Genomic DNA, 21199 nt, shown 5'->3' on the forward strand with positions numbered 1-21199 from the left:
GCATTCAGAAAGAAAGTGAATGCCCTCCTGTAGTGAAATGGCTGAACATAGGATACATAAAGGTACTGGAATATTAGTCTGTAAGATTAAATATAAATAAATTCACAATTCCTTGAGAATTATGAGAAATTCAGAGAAAATTGGGAAAACATGTACAAACGTCTTTAAAGTAAAGTGAGCAGAACAATTTATATGATGATAAAATTAATGAAAGAGAAAACAACACAAGGTTTCAGAATTCCAATCAACATAATAACCAAACAATTTCAATTGACACATTGATGTGGAATGAGTCATATGTTGTCATACATGGCCAATGTGTTGACTTGATTTATTTAATTGTACTTGTTAAAAGAGTGTTTTTTTTTACAAGAGGGAATCATTAGAAAATGATGACAATTTTAAAAAAGCATCAATGAAACATCCCAACAAAAGGCAGAGGAAGAGAAAAGAGAGAGGAGTGAGTCAAGATAGTTCAAGAACAAGAACCAGACTGTTGAGTCAATTATTCCTACCTAGTTTGATTCAAACATTTATTAAGTACTTATTATATACACAGTATGCTGGTGGGCACTGGGAATTTAAAGGACACCACACAGATGTTGCAGGAGATTATAACTTAATGGAGATGGAAAGTATAATAAAATGCATAAGCAAATCAGGCAAAGTGCTATGATAATTGGGAGGTAGAGAGAATTTTTCACCTAGTGTAGAGGAGGCAAAAAAAAAAAAAAAAAAAAAAGCTTTAGTAAGAAGGTGACATCCAGTATGAATCCTGAAGGAAATGACTGGCTTAGATATGGTCTGACTCTTCATGACCCCATATTTGGGGGTTTTCTTGGCAAAGATATTGGACTGGTTTGTCATTTCCTCCTCCAGGTCATTTTACAGATGAAGAACTGAGGCACAAAGAGTTCAGTGACTTGCCCAGTGTCACACAGCAAGTTAATGTCTGAGGCCATTATTAGAAAGAAGATGAGTCCTCCTGAGTTCAGGGCTGGCACTCTAGCCACTGTACCACCTAGCTGCCTTTAAATATGGAGATACTGGGGAATAAGGAGCTCATTTAAGCTACTGGAGATAGTCTAAGTAAAGATATGGACAGAATAGATTTCAAGATAAGAATGGGAACATTTTAACTGGATGGCTGATTGGGGAAACAGAGTAGGTTGGAGAAACTAGAGGTATCAGTGAGGTTAAGGAATAGAGATTAAGGAAGCCTGAGTCAAAAGAAAAAAATCTTGCAGCTGGAGAGAGGAATTTCAGAGTTGTTTAATATGTCTATAAGAAAATTATGATCATTATTGATTAGAGAAATGCAAATCAAAACAATCCTGTATTATCATCTCACACTTATCAAACTGGTTAAAATAATAAACAGGCAAAATGACAAATGTTGGAGGGGAAGAGAGGGAAATGGGGACACTAATACATTGTTGGTAGAACTGTGACCTTATCTAACTATTTCGGAGAGCAGTCTGGAATTGTGACCAAAGAATAATAAAACATTATATACCTTTTGATCCAGAAATAACACTATTAGGTTTATTTCTTAAGGTGATCAGGAGGGAAAAAAGAATCTATATATTCTAAAATATTTATAGTAGTTTTCTTTGTGGTGGCAAAGAACTGGAAATTGAAAGAATGTCCATCGGTTGGGGATTTTCGCCAAACAAGATGTTGCATATGATTATGATGGAATACTACTGTACCACAAGAAATGATTAACAAGTTATTTTTATAAAAATATGGAAAGACCTACATGAAATTATAAAGAGCGATATAAGCAAAACCAAGAAAACATTATGCACAGCAACAAAAATATTGCTTGAGGAATGATGTGTATATCTACCACAAGATAACAGAAACAAGCAAGACATAGTTTCATGTATACTTGTATCTTTTTGCTAAATGATGCCTTCTCTAGTGAGGAGAAGAGAGGGAAAATGAGAGATGTCTGGGAATTTAATGTAATAAACATTAATTTTTTTTAAAAGAACAAAAAAATTTTTGAATGATAGCCATCCCTGATCTATACACATCAAAGGTAGGACCATCTCTGAAAACAGCTGAAGTAGGGGAAGAAGGAGGTCATGGGAAATTAAAAGGTTGATAAGTGGGAAGTCAGACTTTGGAAGGAACATCAAGATATTTATATCCCCATGTTAAGACAGGGGTCAAGGTGGGAAAAAAAAAGCACAAGTCATACTGAACCCCTTGAGGAAGGAGAGACAAAGACAAAGGTTAGTAGGAGGCTGTAACAAATTGGACTAAGTGATAAAGTTAGAATAATTGATCTTCAAAGGAAAACAGGTTGCCAAGTGATGGCAGCTCAGGGGCACTTGGGAAATGGGGGTAAAGAAAATGCCGTCTCCTCCTCCCCTTCACCTGATGCATTAGAGGGTATGAAAAAGCTTCCAGCACTGGAGGGTGGTAATGTCTTCTGGTGAGAAAAAAGATTTCTAGTAGCACAAGATGGAGAGAGTGTGGACAAATGTGGCAACGCACATCATAATCAGCAGATACATCATCCTCTGCAAACCCCCAGAGAGCTTCATTTTTCAAAAATGCACTGTTTTCTTCCAGCCAGGTGTGGAACAGCACTTACCTCAGGAGCATCTGGCAGGCTTTACAGGATGTAACCCTCGTGAAGGTGTGCATTTTGAAGTCATGAAAATTTGAGTCTGCATAGTCTGGCCTTATGTTAGATCTATAAAAAGCAAAAAAAAAAAATAATAATAATTTGAGAAGAAAGTTTTGTAACTTAAAGCGTCAACATACCACCAAAAGCTGAAATCCCAAAGGCACTGTAATTCAAGAAGGCCTCTTACATAACTATATACTTTAAAAAAAAATTGCATTAAAAAACCAATCAAGGAAAGTAGAGTTGCTTAAGAAGTTTTGTTGTTTGGTTTTTTTTAAGCACAAAAAATGTTAGAGGCCACAGACAATATCAGACAACACAATATATCAAACATTCCACTTCCTAGGGATGAACTAATAAGTTCTCCAAGCTCAGTGTTTGCAAGAAACTTTAACTGAGGACTATGTAGGTCACTACAGCCCACCTAAAGGGGCTAAAGGAAGAACCAGAGGGTATTCATGCTATTAATTAATATTTCTTCATAACCGTTTTACTTCAATACAAACTGCCTCAGTAGGGGGTTTTCTTTCCATGGAGCTCATCCCCTAATATGCATGTGAATTAAAATATCCAACTCAAATCACCTTTCTTATTGTCATTCATCCTAGAGATGATCTTAGAAGCATAGGATCATCCCTGTAAAGTTGAGAAGGGCCTCAGAAGCCATCCAGAAAATCTGAGGTCCAGGAAGAGTTGGTGGTTTGCCCACAGGCAAGTATTCATGAGAGTTAAGATTGGAACAGATGAAGCAGATTAAATAGCTCCTAAGAGGAGGGGGACAAATACCAAAGCACAGAACCTCCTAGAGATACTGAAAATAGATATGCAGGGCTTTAGTTCTTGATATTTTTCTCTAACTTGATTTAACTAATAAGGTACCCTGTCTAGAGAAAACTGACCCCTGTGTCAGGAAGACCTGAATTCAACTCCTAAAGAGTGACAGTCTCCTTTTGGATAAATCATCTAATCTCTTAATGTCCCAGGTAACTCTATTAGACTCTCATTTTCAAAATAAATGTTAATCTGCATTTGTAAAGGGATTTTCCTCCATGATAGTTCTCTACATCAATAAAATCTAAGGAGTTATCAAAACAAATTAGCTAATTAATGGATGAATGAATAGTATGACACAGAAGAAGAATACAGATATAACAGAAATATCATTTTAGAAATAGTCATACAGCTACTCTCAGCAATACAATGATCCAGGACATTTTTTTTAAACCCTTACCTTCCATCTTGGAGTCAATACTGTGTATTGGCTCCAAGGCAGAAGAGCGGTAAGGGCTAGGCAATGGGGGTCAAGTGACTTGCCCAGGGTCACACAACTGGGAAGTGGCTGAGGCCACATTTGAACCTAGGACTTCCCATCTCTAGGCCTGGCTCTCAATGCACTGAGCTACCCAGCTGCCCCCGATCCAGGACACTTCTGAGGGATTTATGACAAAGAATGCTATCCACCTCCAGAGAAAGAACTGTTGGAGTAGGAATGCATATGAAAGCATATGATTTTTCACTTTAGTTTATTTGGGTTTTTATTTGGGGGTTTTGGTTTCCTATGATTATTCTCTTACAAAAATGAACAATATGGAAATAAAAAATAAAAAAAGAAAGTCATGCACAGAAAGCCAAGATAATGTTATCCAAAATTTGTAAAACTCTAGAAGTCTCAAGGTGAAGATCTTCCCCCAAACTCCTTCATGTATTAGAGCAACTCTCTGATCAACACAGAGCCTTGATGTAAGGAAGCACAGCAGAGGTATTGGGCCAGGCATCAATCTCAGAGGTGCCAAGAGAAGACTTGAGAAAAAGCATTCAAAGAGCAATTGGAATAATAAGTAGTGATGCAGAAGTGCCAGACAGGTCAGCTTCCTAATCTGCCTGTGGAATAGGAGTTTGCTAAAAATGTTGTCGAGTTTCAAAGCCAAGTGGGCTTTCCCTCTTTTTCTGCTCTCATTCATGTATTCCTCTGTATGCCTGAACATGGGACCATTTGCAGAGGCTCCTCATTATGGAGTTAATTACAAATTAGAGTTTCTCCTCGGGAAGGAAGAGTAGGAGCAAAGATCCAGTTCTCCAAGTGGGAATCCCTTGAGTTCATTCAGAGAACACTCAGTTCCTACCTCAATTACCATTGGGCATTATATTAGAAAGGTCAGCAAAACCTATTTCCTCTGCCAGGAAAGGCTGCTGTTCATTTCTCTGAGTATTAGGTGTGCAGAATTGTATAAAATGTCAAAGAAAGGCTTCAGTCCTGGGAGACTGAAGGATTCATCAGCTCAGGTCTTTAGCAAAAAAGGGAACCCTTTAAGACAGGCCCACCAGAAAAGTTTATCCCCTGCAAGGAAGCCTTCTTCCTGTTTCGAAAGGGCTGCCTGAGAGACAGATTCAATGACCTCTCTTAGGGTCATACTGGGCTTTTAAAACAAGTAAAATTGGTCCTTGGCACAATGCCATTTAATCGTTTTATCCACGACCTGGATCAGGAATTGGAGAGTGTATCCATTAAGTTTCACCGTGACACCCTGTTAGGAAGAAGTGATCATTACTGCTCTGTAGGAGTCAGAAGAAAGATTCTGAAAAACATTCTTGGGTATAAACTCTTGGGTACTGATTCATATATAAAGTACTTGGTGTATACGTACATAATAGGTGTACAGAGAAGAATGAGTTATTCAAGGGATACAAAATGATCTCAGATATTATAGAAACCAAGAAAGAAATGGGATTCTGTTCTTGAAATTTGGTTTAAAGATTATTTGCTGGGTTAGAGATTCAGGACTGTAAGGGATTATCAAGGCCGTCTAATCCAATTTCTTTACAACACTGATGAGACAATTAGGTGGTGCAGCATCTAGAGCATTGGGCCTGGAATCAGGAAGATTAATCTTCCCAAGATCAAATCTGGTCTCAAGGAAGATTCATATTTTTAAGTCTCAAATCAGACACTCACTAGCTGTGTGACCCTGAGCATGTTACTTTACCTTGTTTACCTCAGTTTCCTCATCTGTGAAATGAGCTGGAGAGAGAAATGTAAACCACTTAGAATCTTTGCCAAGGAAACTCCAAATGGAGTCATTTAAAATAGGCAATTATAAATGCCATCCATCAATTGAAAATTCAGCAATGACAATGTGCTGTGGTATGTGAGCAACATAAAGGCAGTTATGTAGAGTCCCCATTCCAATTTTTAACTAGAAAAAACAGCCAATACCTCCAAACATCTGCTATCTAACTGATGGGAATGTTCTCTCCAATATATACCACCTAGCCTGTCCACACTTTACAATTCTCATTTATGTCCACCTGTGAATCTGGTACTAGAAATCTATTCAGTGAATGAAGATATCTCTCTCTCTCTCTCTCTCTCTCTCTCTCTCTCTCTCTCTCTCTCTCTCTCTCTCTCTCTCTCTCAACATAGCATTGATACCTATGAAGCATATATCCTATCCATTAATTATATAACATTCATAAAATAATAACACACACATATATATATATATGACAATATAGAACCATAGAGTAAGAATCGGAAAGAAGCCAAGAGACCAATTTTTCACTTTACAGATGGGGAAACAGCACCATAGATCTTAAGTGAATTGCCCAACATCACACAGGCAAAAAGTGCAAAAACTAGAATTCAAATCTCCTGATTCTGACTCCAAATTCAACTCTATTTCTTAAAATTTTCAGCTCTTTTTACTAAATTGTTTTAAATAGGCTATGAGTGTGGCAGAAGCTCAGAGAAAGGCAAAGGGTTTATTTAAGTAGCCAACTGAAGCTTCCTGCGTAGGATATGAGTTGGAATCTGAAGGATGGACATAGGTAGGAAGTAGGCTGATAGAAAAATAAGGAAGTGGCACTTCAGATAGAAGGGAAAAGCAAAACTACAAGCTACAGACAGAAAGAAATATGGCAGAGCAAATTCCAGCCTGAGTGGGATTGGATGCCATACCATAGAATAGTGGTAAACTGTACAGACAATAGATTTAGTCCAATTTAGATGAACTGACAGTGGGTGGAAGCCAGTTTGTATTTCTTATACTCTTAAAATAACTGTCCCATTAGCCAGTTGAGGAGTAACGGAAGGTATTACTTAGGGTTTCTTCTTATTGAGGAACCAATGACATTGAGAAATCTCTACTCACAAAAGAGCAATGTTCAATGACCTTAACAGTTCCATACTTAGAACCTAAGTGTCGCATGAAGACTTAAGGAGCTCACATATGGGAATACTAAAATGTCTGGTTTTTCCCCTTTTGTGGATAAGCATTTTTTAAGCAGAGTCCAATTTAATATATATATATATATATATATATATGTACATATATATATGTTGACACAAGGGCATTTACATACAAGATACAAGATGTACAGCTTTGTCTTTCATTACACTCTGGGAAAATTTGTTGAAATCTTTAGATATTTCATATTTTTCATGTGTAAACCATGATTGGTAAGCGAAGCCAACTAAGCATCCATATTGCTGGATTTTGAGATGACATGCAGTTTAATAACAAATAGGCCTTGCTGAATCTGGGTTCAAATCTAGATTCAGGAACATAGATTTCAGAAGGGAAAACTTCACTGATTCTGAAGGAACTAAGTACTCATAAAGGTAATAAAAATGATAGGAAAGGACTTTACAAATGCTGACTAAATATTATTTTTTTAAGTTTCAGATCAAACATAGGTCTCTTTTATGAAGGGTGATGAACAAACTCTTTCAAAACACTAATGAAAAGATTACCATCGTGTTTAGTACTTAATGGTACTTTTTGTTACATAGTGTGCTAATTTTATTTCCTTCAGCATTGGTTTTGTAGTCATCTTAAATGCACATCCTTCACTGACTTTCAGATGCATATCAAACAAATGGTAGAATTCAATGTAAGGGGGGTTTAATGTGTAGTTAATTTAAAGTTGATGGGGAAAAGTATCTCAAGGGAGTTAGAATACTTGGACTCTAGACCTGTCTCTATAACTGAAGGTAAAATCTCCTAACTTATCCACTCTTCAGTTCCCTCACCTGTCTAATAATCGACTTTTAGGGCAGCCTGATATGGAAAACATAAAAGATTTAGAGGAGATCCCTAGGTATGAATCCTGCCTGAAAACCCTAATATCTGACCATCAATAGGTAATTCACTTAAACTGAGCCTCAATTTCCTCATTTGCAAAATAATAAGAATAATTCTTGCATTTCCTATCTCATAGAGCAATGATGATGCTTTTAGAGACAGAGTGCTGGGCTCCTCTCCCACCTCACTGCCCCAGATCAAGTGCTGTGCCTGCCCTCCCTCAGAGACTGCAGGCCATGCCCTTCCCCTCCACTGAGTGCTGGGCACACCCCACCTCCCTCTTACCCCACACTGGGAAGGGAAAAAGTGCCCCCATTGGGTTGCTGAGTGGGTGATGAGAGAAATATCCAGAAATGTCCTCAGCGCAGGTGAAGAGGGAAGGGGAGTGGCCTGAGTGCTCTGTTCCCCTTCAGTTCTGCCTCCTCTGAGCCGCCCACCTTACCTCCTGTGCAATCCCATTGGGCTGCTGGGCAGAGGGGCAGAGGATGTGAAAAAATGTCATCTGACAAAGTGGAGATGGGGAGAGGAGTAGCTCCACCCAAGTCCCTCTGCCTTTCTAATAAATGGGGGTGGGGGAGAACTGCATGCCCACAGAGAGCACTCTGTATGCCATCTTTGGCACCCATGCCATAGGTTCGTCATCACTGTCATAGGGATAATTGGGAGGATTAAGAAAGTCTTTTGAAAAATGAAAAAATGAAAACAAAATAGCATTTTAAGGTTTTCAAAGAGTATGCTAAACATGATCTTTTTGATCATGGCAATATCCATATTATCAAAATTAATTCAAGTTTTTGGAAAGAAATAGGAAATACCTGACAAAAGTCAAGTAGCACAAACTAATATACCCACAACCCTTTGAAAAAACAATTAAGATATTTTTCTACCTCTCTCTTTCCTTTCACAGCCAAACTCCTAGGAAAAAAAGCTTTCAACACCAACACCTGATGCCTCTACCTCCCCATCTCTCACTCACTTCTCAACCCTTTGCAATCTATCTTTTAATCTCATCACCCAACTGAAACTGATCTCTCAGAAGTTTCTAATATGATGTTATCTCTTTTCTTGGCCCTCATCCCACTTAACCTTTCAGTAGCCTTTGTTGCTTTGCCATACTCTCTTCCTGAATGCTTCCTCCAGTTTAGGTCTAACATGACAGTCACTCTTCTAGTTTTCTTTCCAATTTGGTCACACCCTTTCAGTCCTTGTTTCTCTCTCTCTATCTCTGTCTGCTGTCTGTCTTTGCATATCTGTCTCTCCCACTCTTTCCCTCTTCTCTCTCTGTCCCTCCTTTTTCTTTCTCTCTGTCTGTCTCTCTGTCTCTGTCTGTCTCTCTCTCTCTCTCTCTTTCTGTCTCTGTCTCTCTCTGTCTCTCTCTGTCTCTGTCTCTGTCTCTGTCTCTGTCTCTCTCTCTCTCTCTCTCTCTCACACACACACACACACACACACACACACACACACACACACACACACACACCCTCACTCACTCTCATATTCACTCAGGTTCCAAATTCTATCAAGTCTATTTCCATATCATCTCTCACATATTCACCATCATGTTAATTCATACCCTTTTTACCTTTCCCCTTATTATCGCCTCCTAACTGGAGTCCAACAGTGTCTCTTCTCTCCAATCCATACTCCATATAGCTGCCAAGGTAATATTTCTAAAGCATAGGTCTGACCATATCATTGCCCAACACACGTAGCACCAAAGGTTCCCCATAGCCTCCAGCATCAAACACAAGCTCCTCCGTTTGGTTTTTACATTCCTTTTCAATGTGGTTCTAGGCTTAGTTCCACTCTAAGGTTCAGCCAAATGAACCAATTGTCCTTCACACAAGACATTCTGGATCTTGTCTGCACTTTTTGCACAGACTGTTCCATCAAGCCTGAAATGCATCTCCTCCCCACTGCTGCTTCTTGGAATCCCTCGACTCCTTCAGAACTCACTTCAAACTGCCTTCTACATGAGATCTTTCCAGAATCCTTGAGAACAGAGATTGTTTTATTTGTGCCCTTGTATGTCATAAATTTAGCACCATCCCTGGCATGTTATAGGTGCCTAATAAATGTCTAACTCTGTATGTACATTTATTGTATTGATATGTGCCAAGTGTTTTACATGCATTATTTTGGGCAAAAGCACCCTGGCTATCCCTCCCAGATACTTTTTAGTCACCCATATCAATGCCATCTCTCTCAAGTCTCTATGCCATTCTTTCTTTGTGCCCTCTGGAACCCCTCATCTATTATTCATCTCCCTGAGAAAATTACTTTATGTGCATTTCTCACTTAATCTTCTATGCATGTGGAATTTCTCCCTTCAATAGTATGTAAATTCCTCATAAGCAAAATTTTTTGTTTTTGTCTTTCTAACTCAAACCCATAGAATGGTACATTGCACATAATTAATGCTTATAAATGTGTATATGAGCTTCACAAAAACCTTATAAAGTAAGTTGTTGTTCAGTTGTTTAGTACATCTGATCCCATTTGGAATTTTCTTGACAAAGATACTGGAGTGTTTTGTTATCTCCTTCTCCAGCTCATTTTACATAGAAGGAAACTGAGGTAAATAGAATTAAGTGAATTTCCCAGAGTCACACAGTCACAAATCCAAGGCCAGATTTGGACTCATGAAGATGAGTCTACCTAACTCCAAATTCAGAGCTCTATTCATTGTGCCACCCACCTGCCCCTAAAAGATTTTTGTTGTTATTGCTGTTCAGTTATTTCAAGTCTCTACTTGAGATTTTCTCGGCAAAGATATTAAAGTGGCTTGCCATTTCCCTCTCCCACTTATTTTATAGAGGAGGAAACTGAGGCAAACAGAGTTGAGTGACTTGCCCAGGGTCACACAGCTGGTAATTATCTGAGGCCAAATTTGAACTCAGGAAGAGGAGTCCTCTTGACTCTACTCCTGGTGGGGCAGCTGGGTAGCTCAGTGGAGTGAGAGTCAGGCCTAGAGACAGGAGGTCCTAGGTTCAAACCCAGCTTCAGCCACTTCCCAGCTGTGTGACCCTGGGAAAGTCACTTGACCCCCAATTGCCCACCCTTACCAATCTTCCACCAATGAGACAATACACCGAAGTACAAGGGTTTAAAAAAAAAAAAAAAAGGACTCTACTCCTGGTACTCTATGCACTATAGCGCCACCTCGCTGCCCCTAAAAATTAAATATCACAGATGTCATTAACATCATTTTACAGATGAGAAAATAGGCTCAGAGAGCTGATCCAGCCATTAACTATAAGAGGCATTAGAACTCAGGTTTCCCAGAGACTAGGTCCATCTCTTTGTCCACTACACCCTCACATCCTTTCTAAGTCTTCCCTTCCTCAAACCATACATTCCGAATTCATTCAAGCTATTTTCCTGTGTCATGGTCCCCCATTCCCTTCCCATCCCATCTGCCCTTCTTTGGACCTTTGTACACATCCTTCCTAAAATGTGGGGCCCAGAATTAAGCACAATATTCTAAATGTAGTCTGCCTAGGATAGAATAGGACTTTCCTCTGCCTCACTCCCGGCACTGTGTTCTTACTCATTTTAATCTCACTGACCTTGCTGTGCCCTTGCCACTCAATCTGAGCTGAATGCCTGGCCTTTTGAAATTGTAAAACCTGCTAAAGAAGTCTCAACAAGAATGAAATAGTCCCTGCTGAAGGGACAGACGACTAAAGTGAAACAATGACTAGAGTGCCAAACCTGGAGTGAGGAAGATTTCTCCTACTGAGTACAAACCTGACTTCAGATACTTACTAGCTGTGGCACCCTGGGCATGTCATTTGACCCCCTTTGCCTCAGTTTCCTCATCTTTAAGATGAGCTGGAACAGGAAATACCAAACCACTCTAATTTCTTTGCCAAGAAAATCCCAAATAGTATCGTGAAGAGTAAGACATAACTGAAACCACTAAACAACAAAGGGATATAACACATACATATGTTAGGATTTTTTTCAGGTTTCGGATTAAATAGCTTTATTAGAGAGAAGTATTAGGAAATGTTAGCACAAATGGGCAGCAATAATTGAGAAAGGATGGAGAATTGTCAAAGATAGTGTGATAAAGAGGGTCAGGATATGAAGAAGGTATTGATCAACCCATTTTATGCCCTCAGGGTACCAGAACCATTAATACACAGGGCATAGAAACTAGTTTTAAGAGAGAGGGAGTGATGAACTCTGGGAGAATCAGAAGAAATCTCATACAAAAAGATGGCTATGAAGTTCAAGTTCCTTGAGGCTAAGGACTATTTCACTTTTACTTTGTGGTACCCTCAATGCTAAACAGAGTGTCTGGCACTTGAAAAGTAAACAGTAAATGCTTGCTGATTGATTGGAAAGGCAGTCTGAAGAAGTGGGGAAAAGATCACTGTGGACCACCATGTCTAGAAAGACTCCCTGGGGACCATGAGCTGGAGCTCTTGGGGTTAGTCCAGGGTTAGAGGGAGGCTCTTCTGGGAAGAGAAAGGGTCAGCCCCCTCGTGCCAGGGCTTCTGGATTGACAGGCACCAAACACACTCTGGTCTGAAATACTTGGACACTCTTTAACCTTTGCAGGTATGCTGAGCACAAGTACTCCAGGGGTCCTCAGGGCATCACTGTGCCCGCTCTGCAGCAGGTACCATCTGATACACAAACAACCAGGTGATGGCCAGGAACCTGAAAGCAACCTCCAACTACATTCACTTTGAGAAACCTCTCATTGTTAGAGGACTTTCCACTTATGTCAAGCCCAAAGCTCCTCCCCATGAAGCATAAGCAGGACAAAGAAGGCTCCATCATGACTCTGACTGTGATACATGTTGCTGAGTTGGGTACTTGACTACTCCCAGGTCTGGGTCCCAGAGCCCTAGATCTGGAGGATGGATGGAAAGACTCTGGGAGATCTTGAGTTCTCCCACCACTTTACTTCCTTCATTTAGCAACTAATGTCTCTCTAAATGCATGATTCTACAGTTAATCAGGATCCATGCTTAGAAAGACCTCTCTCACTCTCATGCTTTGAAGAGAACTAGAGAATCAGTCATCCCAAGGTCTGTGGAGTGAAAATAGAATGCAATTCTATCACAAAGAAAGACTTATGCAAAGGAACCAAGTTAGAAGACATAATGCTCTATACAGGGAACAAATACCAACTGACAATTCCAATGGCGAATGCATTCATGGGGAGTACATAATAGGAAACAAAATTACAGACTTAGGTGGATGCTAGAATGGGAAGGGTTTAAATGTCAACTAGAACAAATCTCTATTTTATCCTGGAGGCAGTAAAGATCCATTGATCTTCTTTTCATTTTGGTGGGTGAGAGGAATTGATGTGATTAGATCTATATTTTAGAGTATCAATTTGGCAACTATGAGGATGGGTTGAAGAGGAAAGAAACTAAAGCCAGAGTAACCAGGTAAGAGGTGATAAGGGTCTAAACCAGGATAGAGATTATACAGAGAGAAGAGAAGGGAATGAATGGGACCAATATTTTGGAGGCAGATGTGATGGGATGTAGCAACTGATTATATATGGAGAGAAGAATCAAGACTGACACCAAGGCTGCAAATCTGAATAACTGGAAGAATAATGCCTGAAATGGGGAAGTCTGAAGGTAGAATAACTATTTTTTGTCTCTTTGTATCCCCAGAGCTTAGCACATTGCCTGCCACATAGTAGGCAGTTAATAAATGTTTGTTGAATAATTGATTGATTAACGGTAGAGTCTTACCTAACCTCTCCAAGGCAAAGGGAAGAAAGGTTCAAACAAATCTTGAATTTGCTCATAAATCAACATATATGATAATGTGTTGCATTTTAAATACCAAAGATGCTATGGTTATGAATGATGAACACTGAGCTGGCACCATGAATTTAAGTTGTTATAGCACATTTTAAATTATGCTGCTATAGGGAAGTTGGATGTTAAATTCCTATGTTTTGGAAGCATATGGAAATGATATTGCTAACAAAGCAACACCCGGAAACCAGAGAAGAATTTGAGAGGAATTCTAACAGGGCTTGTAAGGATTTCCCTTATGCAATCTGTGGAGATTCTGAATAAAACTCTGAGGCCTTTCCATAAAGATTTTTTTTAATTTTAAAATTTAAATTCAGCAGCAGGTTCTTTGCATGTGGTGTCTTTGTCTTACACTGAATTCTTTGCTCAACAGAATAATCCAGGGTATGGAAGGAAACAAGAAGTGAGTCGATTTATACCCTTTGATGGCAGCTGTCAATGTAAGGACTTGCTAGATTGTAGAGGGCCTTCAGTTCCTATCTAGGAAATCTGGTAAAAGGGAACTAAGATTTCTGAGCATGAAGTTAGTCTGAAAAGGTCTAGGTGTAAGAATCTATGTATATATCTCTAGCTTTTTTCTTTCCCTCCACTAGTAGTATATCTTATAAATTCTCTGTAAACTAATCTTAAACCATCAGCAGTCAATAGTACAGTAGACAGAGTATTGTACTTGAAGCCAAGAAGACTTGAGTTCAAATTCGAATTCAGACATTTACTATATATCTCTAAGTAAATGATTTCAACTCTTTAGCCTCGGTTTCCTCATCTATGAAATGGGGAGGATAGCAGCCTATATTTCACAGAGTACATGTGAACCTCACAGGGTTGTTTTGAAGACCAAATAAGATTACTAAAAATACCTTGAAATCTTTAAATCACTATATAAAGCTTTGGTTATTTTATTTATATATATATATATGTATATATATTTCATTATGGCACTGGCAGCAATATGAAGAATGAAATGTTATTCAGTCGTTTCAATGTATCTGATTCTTTGTGACCTCTTTTGAGATTTTCTTGCCAAAGATACTAGAGAGTGGTTTGGCATTCCCTTCTCCTGTACCTCCTGAAGATGAAACTGAGACAAAAAAGGTTAAATGACTTGCCCAGGGTCGCACAGCTACTAAGTATCTGAGGTGAAATTTGAACTCAAGTCTTCCAGACTCTGGACCAAGGAATCTCTCCATTGTGCTGCCCTGAAGACCAAAGTAGTGAGAGAGAAATAACTGGGATGTCTGATGTTAGGTAGGTTATTGGTAAAAGACAGAGAAATTATTATAAGATCTGGAACTAGGGTGGTGGCAATGGAAAGAGAGGGGAAGGGATATAGAGAAGATGCTAGGGAGGTGATATATTGGTGAAGCTTTGTGTTATTCTTGTCAGAGAATAGAAAGCTGGCATTTGCTATCCTTTTTTTAAAACTAATGGTGTTTTAAATTCATTTTCAATCACTTTCTGCCTTTCTGCCAGATTCTTTTTAAGAGTGACTATATGATAGAACCTTAGAGGACTTTAGGAGATATTCTGTAAAGCATTCTTTTTCCTGGATGGCTTATCAATGAGTTCTAAATTGCCCTGTGATTTGAGACTCTCTATTCTATAGTCTTCCCATTCTGAAATACTTTTAAGATCCAGGTGAAGTCAAAAGCCCATTGAGGAGTATAAGTAGCATGGCTCTTCCCAAAACACCAATCTGAACAATTCCATGAAAAGGGCAGACATGTTGATATTCCTCCATTATACAACTTTGCCTCTGAGCACACATCCAAAGCACACAATACTAAAAAAAAGGAAAAATAAAAATAAAAACCCAATACAAGAATATTGGAGGGAATGATTGTAGTTAGAGATTACAAAAGAAAATCAGAGATAAGTGCCAAGAATAGACAGTTAATGGTACTTGTGACACTATAATACACTAGAAACCTGATTCCCTCTTTTATCTCTTTTATGTGATCTGTCAAAAAATGTTCTTCAGTAGTTCCTTCATGATATCACAGAGATCTCTCTTTCCTCTCTAAGCTACCACCCAGATTCCACTGACATATTTCCTACCTGGCTGCAAGAATGTTCTAGCTCTGACCCTTGTCTCCAATTTCTGCTAAAATAATCTTCCCAAAAATAAATTTGTAACATGATACTTACCTACTTGGGAACCACCAGTCAATTCAGTTCAACAAGACTTTATTATATGTCCATTCTGTGTAGGGTACCATACTAGGAATGATGAATATGAGACTTGCTTTTTTAATTTCATAAGTGTAAGGAACTCCCAAAAGAGGAAGTTTCCTTTGCCAATATAGATCAATACCTTTTCTATCACTTAAAGTCCTAGAGAATTGTCAAGAGAACCAAGGGGATATTGATTTTCCCAAGTTTATGGGGAACCACATAATCTAGTATTCTTAGGAGTTAGGAATATCAGGTTCTAAAATAATACGGTTCTTGTCCTCATGGAGTTTAGATTCCAAATATAGAATGATGCATCTACACAAGGGAGAGGGGGTAGAGTGTAGGAAATGAAGACCATGGACAAAGCCTTGAGGCATGAACACACTTGGAAAGGGAAGAAGGTGAAACAGTAAAGATACTCACTTATTATATCAAGTCCAAACTCCTCCACCTTACTTTCATGGTCCTTCATAATTACAGCCCATAGCATTGACTCCAACCTATCTTCTCCTCCTCCCCAGTGCATACTCTCTGTTGTGATCAAACACATTCCTTTGATGGCCCTCCTCTTTGCCTTTGCTCATATTGGGCTCCCTCACTCAGGATACTCTAATTCTTACTTCTCCCATTTAAATCCTACCTGACTCTCAATGTCCTACTTAATACCCCTCTCTTCCACTAAACTTCTCAACTAAGCCCACATTGATTTCTTCCTTCTCCTATTGCAATCACATCCCATACCAGAGGTTACCATGAAGTCATTCTCCAGTAATTTCAAGAGTGGGGCAACTATTGTCTTAGGTAGTAAAACATAGGTCAAACACATGATGTAGTAGAGAGAACTAGCTTTGGTATCAAAAAGACTTGTGTTCATGTGCCTTGAATACATTCTGGTTATAGAATTCTGGGTAAATCACTTAGTCTTTCAGTACCTGTGGCAACTCTTAAACAGTATTAGACTTCAAGTTATAGAAAAGGTGCTGATAGCCTTTGGTAGAGGGAGTTTCTCACTGATGAAAACACAGGGTTCTGATTTTTAAAAGTGCTGTTGGGTATTTTATTCTATTCATGGTTATTTCATTTATTTATTTGTTTATTTGTTCATTCATTCATTCATTTGTTTGTTCATATATATATATATTTGTTTGTTTGTTTATTTATTTGTTTGTTTGTTTAATTTTAGAACCTTTACCTTCCTTCACAGAATCAATACTGTGTATTGGTTCCAGGGCAGAAGAGCAGTAAGGGCTAGGCAATGGGGGTTAAATGATTTACCCAGGGTCAGACAGCTAGGAAGTGTCTAGGGCCAGATTTGAACCTAGGCCTTGCTCTCAATCCATTGGGCCACCCAACTGGTCCCCAAATATGGTTATTTTAAGTGGATTGTCTCTTACTATCTGTTCTTGCAGAACTTTGTTGAGGCATGTGATTATGATGGATTACTACTGCGCTGTAAGAAATGATGTACAAGTTAATTAAAGAAAAAAACTTGGAAAGACCTACATGAAGTTATAGGGTGAAATGAGCAGAACCCAGAGAACATTATATACAGCAACAGAAATATTGTTTGAAGAATGACTTGTGGGGGCAGCTGGGTAGCTCAGTAGATCAAGAGCCAGACCTAGAGATGGGAGGTCCTAGGTTCAAATCTGGCCTCAGACACTTTCTAGTTGTGTGACCCTGGGCAAATCACTTAACTCCCATTGCCTAACCCTTACCACTCTTCTACAGAAGGTAAGGGTATTAAAAAAAAAAAATGACTTGTGTATGCCCCCTTTAGAGAAAGAGCTGCTAAAAGGAAGTAAGCAAAACAGTCTTACATATACATACATATTTTTGTCAAATGATGCCTTCTCTAATGGGAGGAGGGGAAGAAATTACCTGGATATTTTAATGTAACAAATAAAAAAAATAAAATAAAAACCAAGGCAAAAGAATCTGCTCACTAAGGGAGGAAATTACACCCTTAGTTCTGTATCGCATACACTCCCCATCAAACCGCCCCCACCATCAGAAGCATGGGACACAGTTCCCTTGTCCCAATTTCCCCCATTTCTGTCAATTACACTACCACTCTTCAAAGTACCAAGGCTCAAAACCCTCAAAACACCTTTGACTTTTTCTTCTGTGCCCTTCTCTGATTCCTGTCACTTCTTCCTTTGAGAAAATGTCTCTCTAATTCTCCTTTCCCTCTCCATTTACAACAGCATGACCCTCATCCAGCACCCTATCACCTCCCACTTTGATATATGCCATGGCCTCCTGATTATTCCTGACTCTAGTCTTTGCCTCCTCCAATCCACCCTACACGCTGCTGTCAGATTAATCTTCCTCACACATTGCTTTCATCTTGTCAGTCTTGAGCACAAAAACAACAAAAAAAAAGGTTCTCTCTTGCCCATCATATCAACAAAATAATGATGGTAACATTTATAGAGCACTCAATAATGTCCAGGACACATTTTTAACACGATATAGGTAGCACAAGTATTACTTAGCATGTCAAGAGAGGCTGTATGTTTGGCAGAGTAGATAGGATGTTAACCAGGAACTCAGGAAGATGTAAATTCAAATTCTGCTTCTGACATTTATTCATTGTACAAAAGCGGCAAGGCATTTATGCTCTATGAACCTCAGTTTCCCCATCTGCAAAATAAGCAATTTAGACTAGGTGGCCTCTAAGGTCCTTCCAACTATAGATCTTATAATTCTGTAATTTATAACTATGTAGTGAAAAAGGCATTACTTGTCTTACCATGAGTAAATAATTTTCCTCTACCTGGTTTAATTCTCTCAACTCTCAAATGAGGGAATTGGGGTGGATGACCTCAAGGTCCTTTCCAATACTAATTAGAAGTGGAGAAAATCCACAGTCCTGGTAGGTAAATAAATTTGCTCAAAATCCTTAACACAGTAAGCATCTAGTCCAAAATACTAGAGCCCAGGTAGAAATTGAAAGGAAGAAATTTAAGTTTGACGCCACAACAACAAAAACCAACTTCCTAGAATTTTGATCTTGCAAATGAGCTGCTTCCTTAGCTGGGCATCAAGATAGACTTTTCCAATATTTGCTGTTCTGTCAGAATTGAGGCAGGAAAGGGATTATTATGATGCTCTTTATTCCAAACAATCAACTAGCCAACAAATTATCATGTGCCAGGCATTGTGAGAAGTGCTAGAGATGCAAAGAAAGTATAAAACAAGACAGTACCTCCATTTTGATTTACCAAGGATAGAAAAGTAGGCAAGATTTAAAAATTCACTTTTTAAGAATGCCTGCCCTTTGATCCAGCCATACCACTGTTGGGTTTATACCCCAAAGAGATCATAAGGAAAAAGACTTGTACAAAACTATTTATAGCCACACTCTTTCTGGTGGCAAAAAAAATGGAAAATGAAGGGATGCCCTTAGATTAGGTAATGGCTAAACAAATTGTGGTATCTGCTGGTGATGGAATACTATTGTGCTAAAAGGAATAATGACTTGGAGGAATTCCATGTGAACTGGAAAGACCTCTAGGAATTGATGTAGAGTGAAAAGAGCAGAACCAGAAGAACCTTATACACAGAGATGGGTACACTGTGTCACAATTGAATGTAATGGACTTCTCTATTAGCAGCAATGCAGTGATTCAAGACATTTCTCAGGGACTTATGAGAAACAATGCTATTCACATACAGAGAAAGAACTATGGGAGCAGAAACACAGAAGAAAAACAACTGTTTGGTCACATGGGTCGATGGGGATATGATTGGGGATGTAGATTCTAAACGATCACCCTAGTGCAAATATCAATAATATGGAAACAGGTCTTGATCAGTGACACATGTAAAACCCAGTTGAATTGTGCATCAGCTATGGGAGGAGGCTGAAAGGAGGGGAGGGAAAGAACATGAATCATGTAAACATGGAAAAATTTTCTTAATAAGAAAAAAAAATCCCTTTTTTTCCCATATTCCTTAGTAATCTTATCTTCCTCTTTCTCTTCCTTCTTTTAAATTATTTTTATACTAATGGTCCTCATAATTAAAGACATTTTTTCTACCCTAAATGGGTCATTTCCCCATTTACTTTGTCTTCCTTATTTAGGAATGCTATGAAGTTAAAAATAAATGAGAAGCAAGGGAAGAGGAAGATAGTGGAAAGGAATAAGCAATATCTATTATAAGCAATATTAAATATGTGCCAGGAATTGTGCTAAGTGCTTTACAAATATTATCCCATTTGATCTTCACAAAAATCCTGGGAAGTTCATGTTATTATGATCTTCATTTTGCAGTTGAAGAAACTGAGGCAGACAGTGTTTAAGTGGCTTGCCCAGGATTACAGAACTAGTTAATTGTTGAATTCAATTCTTGACTCTAGGCCAAGAGTTCTATCATCTAGGGAAATCAATGAAATGGAGAAAAGAGACAGGTAAAGAAACACTGGCTATTAAAACAAAACAAAACAAAAAAAAAAATAAAATAAAATTTAATAAATTAAAGGTCTGCTTACAGCAAGTTGGCAAAAGTAGCTGACTCCTAACCAAATTTATTGGCAACTTTGATACCTGCAGATGAGTTTCAAGAGGCTGGAGGAAACTTAGTTTTCAGTTTACTTCCATCAAGAACCTGAATGAAGTCTAGTTCTCAGAGTCCATGGTCACCTAGGATGTCTTCAGTCAATGGGAATTTTTATTGGTACCCTAGTTTTCCTTCTAGTAGCATCAAGGTAGAAGCATTTTCCTGGGAAGTTAGTCCTCCTAAATAACGACTTAGATAAATGAATGCCAACAGATACAAAAGAACCCCAAGATTTAAGGCATTTCTACTCACAAAATCAAGCCTTTAATGGAAGATTTTAATATTGTGTTATCACCATCCCTATCTCAGAATCAGATGATTTGTGACTATCACCTTCAGGGCCATTGCAAAAAAATCAATAACCTGCTTTAAATTTGGCCTCTGATATTTGCAAAATGCTCTGGGTTCAGAAGAGAGAAGCACACTAGAGAGGTACACAAGCAGATAAATCAATCAATCCATAAATGAAGTCATTGCACACAGAAGATAAACAAATTACTCTAAGCAGGATTTTATGACTCTCCACTAGGGCTGGAGCCCGTACCTCTCCCTCCACTCATGCCCTAGCAGGTCCCTACTAAGTCCACATCATAGAGCACTGCTGACTACTGATGGCTGATTGCCTTCAGTTTTCCTGCTTATACTTTGGAACTGCCTCTGAAGGCACCATTGATTAAGTTAATCAATCAATGCTCCACATATTCATGCTCTGACATCTTGTGTTTGTCATATCAGAGGGCTCCTAATCTCCACAACAAGTCATCAGGCTGCTTGGATCACAAGCGACCCCAGCCTGTAATCAAGTAGGCACAGCTCAGTCCTCAGGGCTTTGCCAGACGCCATGCTTAACCGAATCATGAGCCATTTCAGTGCCTTTACAGAGATCTCAAGCAATGGCATTAATTCCTAATAAATTCGATAGCAATTATTTTCTGATA

The 21199-nt window shown here is 38.7% G+C and overlaps 1 protein-coding gene across 1 annotated transcript in view; it reads right to left on the reverse strand.

Moving 5' to 3' along the window:
* The window catches only part of VAV3 (vav guanine nucleotide exchange factor 3), a 482681-nt gene that overhangs the window by 181530 nt on the left and 279952 nt on the right, over positions 1–21199 (reverse strand). The window contains exon 16 of the mRNA XM_044675502.1: positions 2609–2710. Coding sequence (XP_044531437.1) covers positions 2609–2710 — 102 coding nt within the window. The remainder of the gene's footprint in view (positions 1–2608; positions 2711–21199) is intronic.

This window comes from Gracilinanus agilis, chromosome 4, assembly GCF_016433145.1.
Source record: "Gracilinanus agilis isolate LMUSP501 chromosome 4, AgileGrace, whole genome shotgun sequence".
Classification (NCBI taxonomy): domain Eukaryota; kingdom Metazoa; phylum Chordata; class Mammalia; order Didelphimorphia; family Didelphidae; genus Gracilinanus; species Gracilinanus agilis.